General features: G+C 39.7%; 1 protein-coding gene across 1 annotated transcript; it reads right to left on the reverse strand.

Annotated features, from left to right (window-relative positions):
• Positions 1 to 11,013: 11,013 nt before the first annotated feature.
• On the reverse strand, positions 11,014 to 14,797 carry psma6l (proteasome 20S subunit alpha 6, like). The gene is made up of 7 exons (XM_039779183.1): positions 14,465 to 14,797; positions 13,795 to 13,889; positions 13,286 to 13,367; positions 12,807 to 12,962; positions 12,419 to 12,597; positions 12,230 to 12,324; positions 11,014 to 11,597 (listed from the first exon to the last, which is right to left on the reverse strand). The coding sequence occupies exons 1-7, from the start codon at positions 14,538 to 14,540 to the stop codon at positions 11,540 to 11,542; spliced, it is 741 nt and encodes a 246-aa protein (XP_039635117.1). The 5' UTR covers positions 14,541 to 14,797; the 3' UTR covers positions 11,014 to 11,539.
• Between the last annotated feature and the right edge of the window lie 60 nt (positions 14,798 to 14,857).

The following is a 14,857-nucleotide window of genomic DNA, read 5'->3' on the forward strand; positions in this document are numbered from 1 at the left end:
TCGGCCTGTGTCTGTGAACGTCAGGATACCTTTAGTCTCCAGTGGATGCCTCACCTGCTGCTCACATCAGGTAGGCCTACGCTTTGTTTGTTTGTTTGTTTGTTTGTTGTCTTTTGTTGTTGCTGCTCGGGCAGCTTGAACTAAACTAGCCGCCCGCAGGACAAATAGGCCTACTCGAGCTAGCCTAACTGTGGGGACAATAAGAATGTCTCGAGACCTCCAACTGACAGAAAGAGAGAGGGAAAAAAAGACCTCAGATATGCCTCAGAGCGCGCGACACTGCGCACAGCACTGCTGTGCACGCGCACACATCGCGCACCTGCTTCCCTCAGAATCTTCTGTTGCATTTTATATTGAATTTGAGAAATATTCTGCATATTTCAACATAGGCCTACGTATTTACGCACTTTAGTAGGCCTATGTTAATAGTTTTATGCTATTTTGATTTAAATGCAATGGATAGATACAAGAGGCCTTCAACCGTGACGTTTGTGCATGCCAATAAAACACGATACATTTATCTCTGGCTCTCTATATGGCTATAAAATTATTGTTCCATTGTAAAATATCGATAAAAAATAGAATATGAATGTTGTTTTTGAGTTACTGCAATGAAAGTGATTACAGTAGCCTAATAATAGATTTTGGGTTAGGCCCACTGTGCACTCTAAATTCCCATAGTGATACTGTAGTTACACTCTACCAAGTAGAATAAGCAAAGTCAGTAAGTTCCTGAGATATCATAGACACACACTGATTTGTCCATAAGGTTGTGAAATCTTTGGTACAACGAAACTATCAAAAAAAAAGTTACCAGCAACAATTTGTAAATAAATGATGTTCATTGTCTAGTTTTAATAATTTCAGTCATTGTTTTTGATATAGTTAGAGTAGTTTAATCTTATTTTTTTATATGGACATATGCATAATTATATTAACGCATGGCCTAAGATAAGTAATTCACTTTAAAATCACGACTATGTAGCCTTTTTTATTGCATAACGTGATCTTTGGAGTTGTTAGTGTGGAAATGTCTGTGCTGAAGGACTGCTGGTAGTTTGGACGCACTAGGACCCAGAGCAGACACAAATTAAGGACAAGCAGCACATAAGAGGCTTAGTACATCTAATCTATACTCCTACACACACACACACACACACACACACACACACACACACACACACACAAACACAGACCCACACAGCATTTCATAAACATCTAATTTTGCTCTCAAGCACGCATCCACGTCCCAAAGGCAAACACAGCCATTGTATTTTCATTTAGTTTTCATTTTCTCCAAACTCATTTATTCCCCTTGTTGACCCAAACTTCCGTCATACTTTGTTAGAGAACATTTGCCCATATGCTCCGTTTCTCTCATCCCATTTCATTAGCAAACATGTATCATGCGTCATTCAGTGACTACAGTAAGAGCCAGAGAGCAAACATTTTTAAGACAATTAAAGTAAAAAAGGAAGCACATAGTTGTCCTCAGTGTGGTCAGCCTACTTGTGTAATACTGAATTGTATTAAATCAACTGTACAATCACTTCAACAGATCAAAAATGAAAAAGGACTTCAAATTGAAATTGAAACGAAATTTTACTCAGACTTCAACATAATCATCATTCTTATGAAGCCTTCTGGGCCCTTTTTATTAACAGAAACTAAGGCCTAGCTTTTTTGTTTCAATTTAGTTTTACAGAAAAAAATGAAGTTTTCCCAGAATCCTCCCTGGTAAACCAGTCTTTGTTAAGTGCATTTGATTCAAATCTGCTGTTTCTGTGTATGATGCCGCTGATGATGAAAACATAAAAAGAGAAAAAGGCTCCTAATCATTTGTGTTTGTGTCTCCATTACTGAATGATTAATAAACTTAAAACCATCACGTCCAAAAAGACCCAAAACGTGAACACACCCACACACACACACACACACACACACACACACACACACACACACACACACACACACACACACACACACACACACATATGCATTATATAAACACACTTGCAGCTGTTACAGGTTACTGTAAGTACCTCTGACATCATGTTGTTCGATACACACACTGTATTTTTGTCTGTGTGCACACTGTGTGCTTATTGTGTGTGTGTGTGTGTGTGTGTGTGTGTGTGTGTGTGTGTGTGTGTGTGTGTGTGTGTGTGACAGTTACACACTCTCACACATACACACACGCACAGAGTTCAGCCGATTTATCATAATATGCTTTATCTGAAAAGTAAGTATCTTACCTCGGGATAAAGGGAGGAAAGAGGGGTTTGTGGCCAGATTGACAGAGGAAGGGTGAATGGAGAGAACAGAGCGCTCGCTGCACAGGGACAGAGAGCAGGACCTTCAGTTCTGTGGCTGCATCGATCACTATTGATAAGGTAACGGAGCATTATGGGACGGGAAGGAGTGGCGCTGACAGAGAGGGCCACAGTGGTGTGTGTGTGTGTGTGTGTGTGTGTGTGTGTGTGTGATGGAGAGGCAGACTGAGTGAGAGGCAGACCAGGAGAAAGTCATGTGGTGCTTGCTGTAGAGGAACTAGGTCAAAATTGTTACTGGGAAGTTGTGGATGGGGTGGAAGGAAGGAAGAGAAGAGGAACATGATGATAGAAATAAGTGGAAGAATATAGATGAATAGAGAGAGAGAGCGAGAGAGGGAGCGACAGAGAGGCAGATGGGAAGGGGGGGTATGGGAGGGGCGTTGGGGCAGACCTAGTTTTCTGAGGGTCTTGCTGTGAATTTTGTTCTGCTTTTATTGTTTTAGATTTAGTTACTGATAGGCTGATGGCTGATAGTCATTTTACAACTGAGTTTGATTTTCATTGAGTTTCATTGTTTTAAATAGGTATTTATGATATTACTGCAACTGACTATACTGTATAGTAATATAGTTAAAACATTAAAAAAATGTGTGTGTGTGTGTGTGTGTGTGTGTGTGTGTGTATGCATTGAGGTCAGAGTGTGTTTGGTAACTCCTCATTAAAGTGATGTGAGGATTACTCTGCGTGAGTCCAGACCAGACCATGTGTCTCTCTGCACAACACTCCTCTTCCATCTAACACAATGGGCCATATGAGATGGTTCCATACTGCATAAAGTTTCCATTAAGTAGCCCTGCTGTTAGACTGCCATTACATGCCATTAGTGTATGTATACTTTGTGCAGCAGCATGCGTGTGTGTGTGTGTGTGTGTCCATTTAGTAGGACTTGGTTTGTCAGCAGTCTATCATGTGTCGAGGCTAAGGATAAACTCAGGCTGTGGTCGCTTATATAATGATGAACTATAAGAGTACAAGTGTGCATTCATAATGAGTGCATATGTAACCTACAGGAAATTGCATAGACAGAGAACAGTAGAGTCTGTTTAATTTACTCACACTTAACTACATCAAAAGCTCAATAACGTACGTTTATGTTGTTCAGTATTTACACATTAGCTGCTTAATTTCATGTAATTTAATTTCACAAAAGTGTTGTGCACATTACAGACCAAAAATATTGATATGTTTATAATTCTACTGTATTATTTATATGTTTTATATGTACAAACAATTTTGACCTAGGTCCACTGCATAGATTTGCACAAAATTACTCAATATCATGTTCTACCAGTTATCCTCCATATACTGACAGTGGAAGTAGTTGTAATGAATGTAACAAAGTTTTTAGAATTATGGAATATTTATTTATGGTGCTATTTTACATTTATGCTTTTACATAATTTACTCCAAACCCATGCCAGTGTTTAACAAAATTCATCGGATAACTTATTTTTATGTTTTTTGAACACACTTCCAGCTTTTTTCATCTCAGAGTAAAGACAAACTTAAGGTCTGCAGTAGGAACATGCAGCTTTGTGGCTGTAATAAATTACCAGCAAACTGGCCACAAACTGTGGTTGGTCCCATCACTTGAAGGCTTACACTCAGACAGGGTAACATGGCTCCCAGGGGGGGCGATTGTTTTAGTGATTGTTGTAAGAACAGTCTAGTCAGTAGTTATTTCCCCAGTTGAGACGTGTTAACCAGCCTAGAACTGGATGGTTGTGAAGATTCAGTTTAAAAAAAAGTCTTTCTCTGTTATTGGATCAAATTAAGCAGCAGTCCTTGGCGCATGCATAGTGTCTATGACCATGAGTTCATCTGTAAATAATGTCTGGCCTCAGCATCTTGATCAATTTCACAGACAGTGGACCCCCTGCTGCGTGTATGTGTATGTCCTGCTGTCTTCTGAGAGTACCCAGAGCTCTAATCCACTGCAGACAGCAGCAGGTGGTGTGTGTGTGTGTGTGTGTGTGTGTGTGTGTGTGTGTGTGTGTGTGTGTGTGTGTGTCTGTGTGTTCACTGTCATCATTTAGCCCCCTCCTTGACCACTGTCTGGGGTTTTAACAAGTCAACACCTGTTCATGCCCTCATAGTCATACACTTATTAATTAGTAATTAGATAAGATGAGCAATTTCAGTTGCATTTGTACAACCAGACTGTTATCAAACCATGTGGAAATGTTTTACTCTAATAATTGGAGTGTATCAATGTTTCTGTACATAATACCTCTATGAAAGAGGTTGCATACAATTATTTGCTGTAATAAAAATGCAGCTCCACTACTCTTAATTTTAAATGCTAGCAATAACTACATATTCTTAAACCACTAACCGGTTCTATGAGGCAGCTTTTCTTAACAGGTAAATTATTATAAACTTATAATTCTAATTATATGTTATTAGAATTCATAAAAAAATCGTTATGATTTTATCAGGTTGTAACTCCAGTCAAAACCACTGATTTAAAAGTAAAGAGAAATAGAGATTTTTATACTTACTTCACTTCATTTATTTAGTGTTAATAACAATTTTAAAAAATCAGACATTAGGTGTGTATAGAAAGAGGTTATTAAGCATTTTGGCAGGGGCAAATGTATGGAAGACACACACACACACACACTCACACTCACACACACACATTCACACTCTCTCTCTCACACACACACACTCACACACACACACACACACACACACACACACACACACACACACACACACACACACACACACACACACACACACACACACACAGTCTTAAACTTGTTAAAACAAAGCTCATGTGCATTTATGCGTGGCTTCATATGAATTCCCTCATGGAGTGTGTGTGTGTGTGTGTGTTTGTGTGTGTGTGTGTGTGTGTGTGTGTGTGTGTGTGTGTGTGTGTGTGTGTGAGGTGTCTGTGTGTGTTGTGTGTGTGTGTGTGTGTGTGTGTGTGTATAGCGTGGTACAGTAGCTTGTACCCGCCCCCCTTCTCCTCCACACCACCACCCGCCCCCACCTGCACCCCCACCACCCCATATGGCAGTAGACAGTAGCAATCATGGAAATGGAGCAACAGGCCCTGAGCCTCACTAATCCTCTGCCACACTCCGACACGTGCCACACTGATGCATATACGCACCATACAGACACACACATGCATGGTTATTAAACACACTAGGTAAGTACACATTTATGCTTACACATAATAGACACACCACATGCACAGCAGCACACATACACCAATGGATACCATAGAATATTAATTATTTGGTTTGCATTACTTTGAAAATGAGGCCAGGTGGACTCACCAATGGTGCCTGAACAAACCCCTGGATTAACATGCATCATTAAGAACACTCAAACGCACGCACACATGCATCTTGTGACTTGCAGCTACTATTTGGCATGCAGGACCCATAATGCACCATCTCTCACTCTATCCATCGCACAAGTCTGTTTTAAACTGCACACATTTTAAATGTAATCTTTCTTTATGAAGCTATAGCGTGCATGTGAATTTAAAACCAGAGCAGTGCAGGAGCTGTACAACATGCTGGTAGAAAATCACAAAAAGTGCTTTTTGAATGACAAATAGCACCTTGCACACACAAAAGCACCTCCTCGCACACACAATTAGAGTCACACGTGCTCACTGCGACATGCATACACACAAAACCTTTTAACTGTGACGCACAAGGAGACAGGGCTACAATGGCTCTCTTATTGTTAATTGGCCATTTAATCCCAAGGAATGCGTCTGATTAGTACCCGCCTGTGGGTCAGGATCTTGCTCAACACTCTCCTTCACAATGGACAGGCTGTAACAGAGATCTGGGAGCACACACAGACCACACACACACACACACACACACACACACACACACACAACACACACACACTGGTGTGTGCACAAACACACACATGGACAAAGGTGTGCACAAGTCACACAAAGAAACACACAATCAAGCATCAATACATGTGTGTGCAGACATGAAGGGCCACAGTGGCCTCATATACCCCCCTGTGTTAAGTGACCACACAGCAGTACACCCAGCATGCAACTTCACTGTAGATAAGCATATTAGTATTAGAACGTAGCTCGCTAACACACAGTTACACCGTCTATTCAACCACGATCACAATTAACTGCTACATCACAAGGCTTTTGCACCACAATCTTTACTTTGCCAGTCCAGTATTTAATTACATGTAAACAGTATTTGCTAGAAGGATAGCGTTCTTCATTGTGGACTCTACAATGTGAGCAACTCTTTCAAGGCCTACAATGTTCAGACCTTTTGACGGTAAAAAAAACTAATTAAAGTTCACAAAAAAGCTAGTGGTGCTCCAATTTACTTTGTTGCTTTTCAGGTAATATACTGTTTGTAGTCATTCTTTTAAAATGAACTGGATGATGTGCAAATGTTCGCTGACTAGGCCCTTATGTTTGTTTTGGGTGCGGGGTGATGCTTAGAGCCCATGTTCCTCAGCATATTTACTGTAGTGTGAAAAGATTGAAACAAACTAAAGGGAATTTGAAATGTAACAGCAGGAAGACATTTTTAACTGTTATCAGTAAGGGATGGATAGAAGAAAAACACAGAGAGTAAGGGTTGATGGGACGTCAGACTGGTTGCAGGTAGATAGGTAGGGTCAGCGAGTGTGTGTGCTTGCAGTTGTGTGTATTTGTGTGTGTGTGTGTGTGTGTGTGTGTGTGTGTGTATTGAGGTCCAGGCAGGCTGCATCACTGCTGACACACTGCGGCTGGTAAATCCAGCTTAGTGTGTCTAAAACAGTCCAACGAATCTGCCACAGGGCCCCTAATGCTTGGGCCGCTGTCACCCTCAATCACTCACACACACCTAATCCCCACGCCGTGACCCAACACACACACACACACACACACACACACACACACACACACACACACACACACACACACACACACACACACACACACACACACACACACACACACACACAGCCTGGCTACCCGATGCCCTGGGCCCATTCAGCTTGGCAGGCAGTCCCAGTACCAGGAGACACCAGCCACAGGGTCAGCATTTCATATCAGGGGAGGGAGGAAGGGGGTGATGGCAGAGAGGAAGGAGAATGTGGTGTGGAGGAGTAGGAGTCTGAGGACTTTGGGTGACAAGGAGGTGAACAGGTTGGGGTAGAGATCAAGGTGCGGCAACCAGGTAGAGGAGCAGGAATTGAAAGGCTAAGGTGGCTGAGGTAGTGGACGATTGGGATTTGGGGGATAACATGGTTGGGAGAAGAGAAGTGATATAAATGTAGGGGTGTAGTAGAGGAGGAAAAGCTCAGCCATGAAGCAGATGGAGTAGGCGCAATGAACAGAATGTTAAAATATGAAAAAAAATGTATTAATGTCAGAAGCCAAAGCCTAGAAAATAAGAACTAGAATATAACCAATATTTGTAAATTAACAATGTATCAATTGACGGACATATAGACAACAGTAGCATCTGAATCTGCAGCTTTACGGAGCTTTAAAGTGAGTTTCAGCTCTTTGTTTAGCTGTTTTGGTTCACCTTCACCGCATAAACATTAAAGATGACGATACGTCAATGTTGTGTTCACAACCTGTTTCTGCCGTGGCCAAAAAGTCAGTTATTGCAGGTTTAAGCACCCTCGTGCTCCAATTCCATGACCTGTATGAATAATCTAGCTGGTATGGACAACATACAGTACGTACAACTTCATGCCCACCAGTTTGATCCCTGTGACATGTTGACATGGTGTACTGATTGCTCGCATGATTACAGTAAACAACTGGACGACAGTTTGAACTCTCTCTTCCATGTGACTTTTTCTGCACTCATGCAATGGGGATGCCTGCTGCTCTTAACGGTGGTTCTCTTTTCTGTGTTCCCCCAGGTTATCATGTGCATGCAGTGCCAGACATGAGAATGAAGAGACCAACATGAGACGTGCACCTTCAAGTCAACAGTTACTACATCAACCTCAAAGGCCTTTTAAGTCATTTTTCTTTCACCAAATATACTGTGAAAAGTACATGTATTTGATTCATAGTCATGTATCTCTTATTGGCTTTAAGCTGCAGTGCAACACTTTGTCTGGGCCTGTACGGTAAAGTGGACACAGAGAAGAATTAAGTTAAGAGGCCTATCAATGTAACTTAGAACCGTCTCACACTCCTAGCTTTAAAGAGACTAGCAAGGCTTTTTGTTGCTCTCACTGAGAATCACTGACACGAGCCTCTCAGCCTAAATCCTAATTGTATCTGCAAACAAACTGAGCATCCACTATTTAACTATTCCTCCTCTCTGCCCAAGAAGTGAGTTTTAGTGAGTAACTGTGACTGATTAGTCTCTTTTTTGTGTGTTATTGACTAGAGCTGGGCGATATGGAAAAAATCTAATATCACGATATTGTTGACCAAATACCTCAATATCGCCGATATTGTAGGGTTGACAATTGGTGCTTACAAAAAATATTTACTCAATAATCATCATTAATGTGTATATAATAACTAAGTGGGTTAAGGCAAATAATAGAAAAGCTAGAACCGTACGGTAAATTCAAACAATTACATCACTCTACTGTAATCCAGCCATTAAAACCAGGAAAAGACAACAATTATGCCATATCACGATATTACAATATCCAAAATCTAAGACGATATCCAGTCTCATATAACGATATCGATATAATATCAATATATTGCCCAGCTCTATTATTGACCATGGAATACTGTTCGTTCCTTTTAAAATGATGATCTATCTGAAATTTAGACTTACAATGTGTATCTCTATTGTGTGTATCTCACACAGATACTGTTAGTATACAGTAATTGTTTAGGTCAACACTAAGGCACTGTATTCTGGGCAACTCTCCACTATCACAAATAAATAGAAAGGCTGTATGTTATAACTCTTATTCACATAATGTCTTACCCAAAGCCTTGCAAGTAAGTAAAAATGGAAACGATTTTGTTGGTGTTTAATACATAATATTGTAATAATATTGTGTACATTTGCAATAAAGTTTATTTTTGATGATGTGTCAACCCTGTAAAAGTAATCAAATTCTGTAAGTCCATAGCATTTTACTTGTGTTACCTTCTAATGTTTTAAGTAAAGTAAAATCAGACTCAAGTTGCTGTTCTCTGTCATTGTATATGTTCGTGTTTCAGAAATGCTCCTACATTTATTGAACAGGACATAACAAGATGACATGCACGGATTGGCTGTCTGACACACACACACACACACACACACACACACACACACACACACACACACACACACACACACACACACACACACACACACACACACACACACACTCTCTCTCCACAGACTGTGAGGTATAATTGTTTAAATAGGTTTCCCCAAATAGAAAAGTACACCCAGAGAAACACTGAATTCTGTTCTGAAATACTCAGAGGGAGTTAGATGCAGACACAACATTGCCATCTAGTGGTCATATGAAGTAGCACAGGATAATTACAGTTCAGTGGAAGAAATGTATGATTAACAGCACTGGGGAGCCAGCAATGTGAACATGCCATGCAATTCTGTATGATATAAATCATTAAAAACAGCTATTTTAATATTGTACTACTACTTTTACTATCAATCTACTACTAAAATAACTAAACATGCTGGCATTTTTGATACTCCCAAATAGGGCTGGGGCTGCCTTTGACCCGATTCGATTCTTTCACAATACATAAGTGCTGATTAGAGTTGTATTACAATTTTCATTTAGTGCGATTTTAGAAGTATTGTAATTTTCCTTTCCTTTAACAAAAACAAAAGTTAAATAATCCACTTCTAGAGAAAAAAAATGAGACATCTCTAAAAACTAATTGTTTTCTAAGAAGAATGCACATCACATGTCAGTCAGTCTGACATTTATTTCATTTGTAAAGAAGTACATAACATTTATTTTCTGTATTCAATCTATTTTGCTGGAAATGAATACCGTATAAACAGAAAATATTTAGGTGAATTATTGGTCAAAATAAATAAATAAAAAATATCAATTCTAGGGAAAACAATCAATTTAAAAAATCGTCGCAAAAACAAAATCACCATACATACGACTTTCTATTTTCTTTCCCACCCCTACTCCCTCATCTCACTTCCTACAAAAGTATTTTTTATTTATCCCTGTGTAAATACCAGTGCTTAGCTCAGTGACTCATATCCAAATGCACAATATTATTTCGGAAGCAAATAGTCTGGAGTGCTCAGAAGTTCAAAACAAATTACAAAGGTGCTCTTTGGAAAAGGGAACAAAAGCTTTGAAGAAAGCATCCAAGGCACTCTTCTTGTGAAAATTATTATAAAATGCCTTTATTTAGATGGCTATTTCGTATCGAAATCTTCTATTAGAGCTGGGCAGCAACCCACGCGTATCGGCACAAAGCAGCCTTCTTCAGGGTGTGAACACAATATTATTTGTTGGAATAAGATGTGGATTCAGTCCTGTCTTTTCCCGCTAGATCAGTAAACTGACCTTCTACCAGTCAACCTCAGGTAACGTTATCACCTCACTGATGCCATCTGTTGTTTAACAAGGGGCATTTTGTTTGTTTAGGATATTTGACAAAATTTGGGAAAGAAACCTGAACTATCTATTCATTTTAGTGATAAAGGTTGATATACTTCCTTAACTATTTGATTTAAAGAAAAACAGGACAGTGTTTCTAGTCTTCTTTTCTAGTCTGTTTTATTATAACAGTTGTTTGAAAGGGTTTAACAATGAAGGATGGATGTTTTTATTGCAACTTTACAAGTGTGGAGATGACAACAAGGCTTATATAGTATTAAATAAGCTGTATGACAAATATTCTGTACACATCCAAACAAAACCAGCTAAGGTCATAAAAAATAAATTCAGTATTTCAAATAGACATATGGTGCAAAGTATGGATTCGGAATGTGTTGCTTGTGTTGTCCACTACCGATGGTTTCGTGTGCCACAATTTAAACATTGTGTTATTGGTGTATATTGATTTTTCCCTTTAAAAGCCCAATACAACTGTCTGGTGAAACACTAAATCAAACCTTTCTCTTTAATAACTTTCTACTTCAGGTGTGCATGATTAACCCTCCTGGACACACAAATGTGTACTTTTGTTTTCAGAATGTTGCTAACAGTATTGCTAAATTGGGCTAAATCAAGCACACTGAAAATGAAATGCTATGATGAAGTTTGTGATGGCACCTTTACTCCCGTTCTGCTATGGCAACCAGGTGGGCTTCTATCTCTGCCTCTGACAGCATCCTACAGGAGGGAAAACAAAGGTGAGAAGGGAAGACAAATGAAATTTGGAATAATAACCAGAGGAAGGAGGAATAAAACAATGACTAATGACTGAACAATGAGTGATGTAAGGCATATAATAACTCCAAGAAACCTTACTTTAAAAAAATCAAATCAAAACAACAACTAGAATGCCTTGCGGTTGTATGCCTCCACCAACCAAGTTACACATCCATGTCTGTCCAGACTCATATAATGTGGTAAAGACTTTGAAGCAATTTAATAAAAAGGTAAGTGTATTGTTGGGCAAAACGTGGATGCTTCACACACATCTTCAACCCGGCAGCACAGAAGATTAAACACCATAGTTTCAAGGTGGGCACCCAAGATTAGTGTCACCAATTGAGTATCCTACCACATGTGAAATATAGTCACAATCTCCCCTTCTGTTTCTGAGTTATGGTGTTGAATAATGGCCAGAAAAGCTTTTTTGCAGAACACTATGATGTTACAGTAAAGGTGACCTGTGAACCTTTTGCATAGAAAATGTCATGACATTCAATATCATCATTGTAAATTCATCATACAACTATTAGAATAACAAAAAATTATCAAATCTTAAATACATTTACACTAGGCCTGACTGAAGTTACCTGAACTTAGGTTTTTCCTTGGTGACCACGCCAATCTCCAGCTCAGTGGCCTTGAAGTCCGAGGACAGGACAGAGGACAGACATGTTATAGCCAACTGGAAAGAAAGAAAGTTAGGTGAGTAAAGTGATTAGCTCAAACACATAGAAGCCTTTCTCAATGTTATTTTCTGTCACTCAGTTTCACTCTACCTGTACTGTCCTGTCGTGAGTCAGTTCAGGCTTTTTCTTCAGTTTCTTCTCCAGGTAGCTATTGGCCTCAGTTTGTTTGGCTCCGACTGCTGTGGCTCTGAAGCCACAGTAGTAGCCTGCGGGGTCACATTTATACAGGACAGGACCCTGCTGGGGGTCTATAGCCACCATGATCATACCTGCAGAGAGCAGAGGAAGGAGAGAGAGGGAGGAAGATAGAAGGTGGGTGGAAGATGCCACCTATATTATGTGAATTTACTGTATGTTTTGTCATTTTCAATGGTCCCTTGCAAGTTTCTAAAACATAATAACAGAGTGAGTTGTTGATGAAGAACAGTATGAACAAAGAAATGAAAACCAAGAGGCAGAAATCAATAACCCCACTCACAGCAGCCAAGAGGCCTCATTTCGGCGTTTTGTGTGTAGACCTGGGAGATATCGGCCAACCTGCGACACAACACATCTGCCATGATGTCATAACCAAACTTGTATTTCCATTCACCTGCTTCCACTCGTGCCCGGTGAACCTGCGAGCGACTGTCCGCTGCACAAGAAAGAATAGGGGGGACAGTGTCGCTTTTTAACATTATTAAATTAATCAGATTGTCCAGACAAAAATGTAATTACAGTAAACAAACAAGAATGTCACCAAGACTAATAACCCATTCTGCCCATAAATAGTATATTACACTATTTTCTAACAGTTATTTAGTATCTGTATGTAGAGAAACTGAAAAAGCCAGGCTTTCTGATGTGAAATAAAACAAAAGTCATCTTAATCCTTTACACATTTGTTCATGGTCCTTATATCAAAGTATCACAGTTACTTAAACAATGATGAGTTGTGTGTGTATGCTGAATACATACCACCGTTCCCAGTCATCACACAGCCAATGCGAGGGGTTAGTTTGAACATGTTGGTCACAGTGGAAGAGTCCACTAGCTTGTCCTGCAGTCACGGAAAGGCCAGAGAGTCACATCCAACTCACAAAATGTTACTGGGCTGACACATATCAATGTATCACTGTGCATGTGAAAATATCAACAATCACACATTATGATCAGATATGACTCCATAGGCTCATTTATCCCTGATTACAATTAGATATTGAAATTGACAGGGGATGGACAAAATACAGCTTTTATTTTTTTTTGTCTTTTAAAATAAAAGTCTTTTGTAATGTGAGAACTGGCATTTTCATGGCAGTATCTTGTTCATATGCTGTATTTGATTGTCAAGTCAGCAAAAAGCTGCATCACGACTCCTTTGAGGCTTCACTAAAAACTTAAGCGCTAGAACAGATCATCATCCACGTGCGTGCGTGCGTGCGTGTGTGTGTGTGTGTGTGTGTGTGTGTGTGTGTGTAATATCTTACAGGTATTTTCTTTTGTGTGAGCACCACAACGCTGTCTGTCCCCCGGATCCCCACCGACGTCAGCCCACTCTGGGATACGGCTTTGAAGGCATACTCTGCATAACAGCATATGTGACATACAGACAGTACAAAATAAAAAATAAAAATAATAAAAGGTTTTTAATGTAACAGTGCAGAATTGGATAAAAAAAAAGCACATCACTACAAGATAGGCCTATATGAAGATGCAAGCTACATTTGAGGAACAAAGCAGCCCACCAGTTTCTCGGCTACTTAGCTACCTCTATGCTATTTACACTAAGCTACAAGTAGGCTAATGAGCATAACCGAATTTAACATTGTCTACTTAACGTATGAAATCATATCCAGAGTTAATATTTTACTTAAAAATGGCGAAGTGTAGACTATTTAAAAAAATTAGGCTACTTGCTACAGGTTTAAGCTACGTTAAAAAAAGGAAGACTTTAGTGCAAATTTGGATTCTACTGCACTCCACCAGACAGCTATAGCCACTTTAGCTAATGTTACACGATATTGCAGTAGACTTTATTGTTTGTTGTTGCTTATTGTATTAAGTCTATCTGTCAGGTGATAGTGGTTGTAGATTTCTCTTTTGCAGTAGCATATCCATGCTCTAGCACTAAAACACCAGAGAAAATGTCTCTCTTACCGACTTGGTAGAGGCGGCCCTCCGGTGAAAATATGGTGATGTGTCGGTCGAAACCTGCATTTGAACCGCGAGACATTTTTTTTCTCTCCTCGTGAACTCAGATGAACTTCTCGGCACTAAATGTATCTTTATATCGTCCTAAATAATCGACAAGTCTTTTTTTAGACGGTCAGTTAATAGGAAGCAGCATGTCTGAGCTGCAAGTGAACGATAAGCAAAATAATGGAGGTTTTTACTTTCTCTTTCAGTTATAGTTCAGTAAGGTGGGGGTCATGTAGCAGAACACTGGCCTCGCTCACTATTATTGGATGGCAGCAATAAGGAAGTCAATTGTGACTTTACCAGTTAGACGCTCTCTCTCTCTCTCTCTCTCTCTCTCTCTCTCTCTCTCTC

This window comes from Perca fluviatilis, chromosome 2 (genome assembly GCF_010015445.1).
Source record: "Perca fluviatilis chromosome 2, GENO_Pfluv_1.0, whole genome shotgun sequence".
Taxonomy (NCBI): Eukaryota; Metazoa; Chordata; class Actinopteri; order Perciformes; family Percidae; genus Perca; species Perca fluviatilis.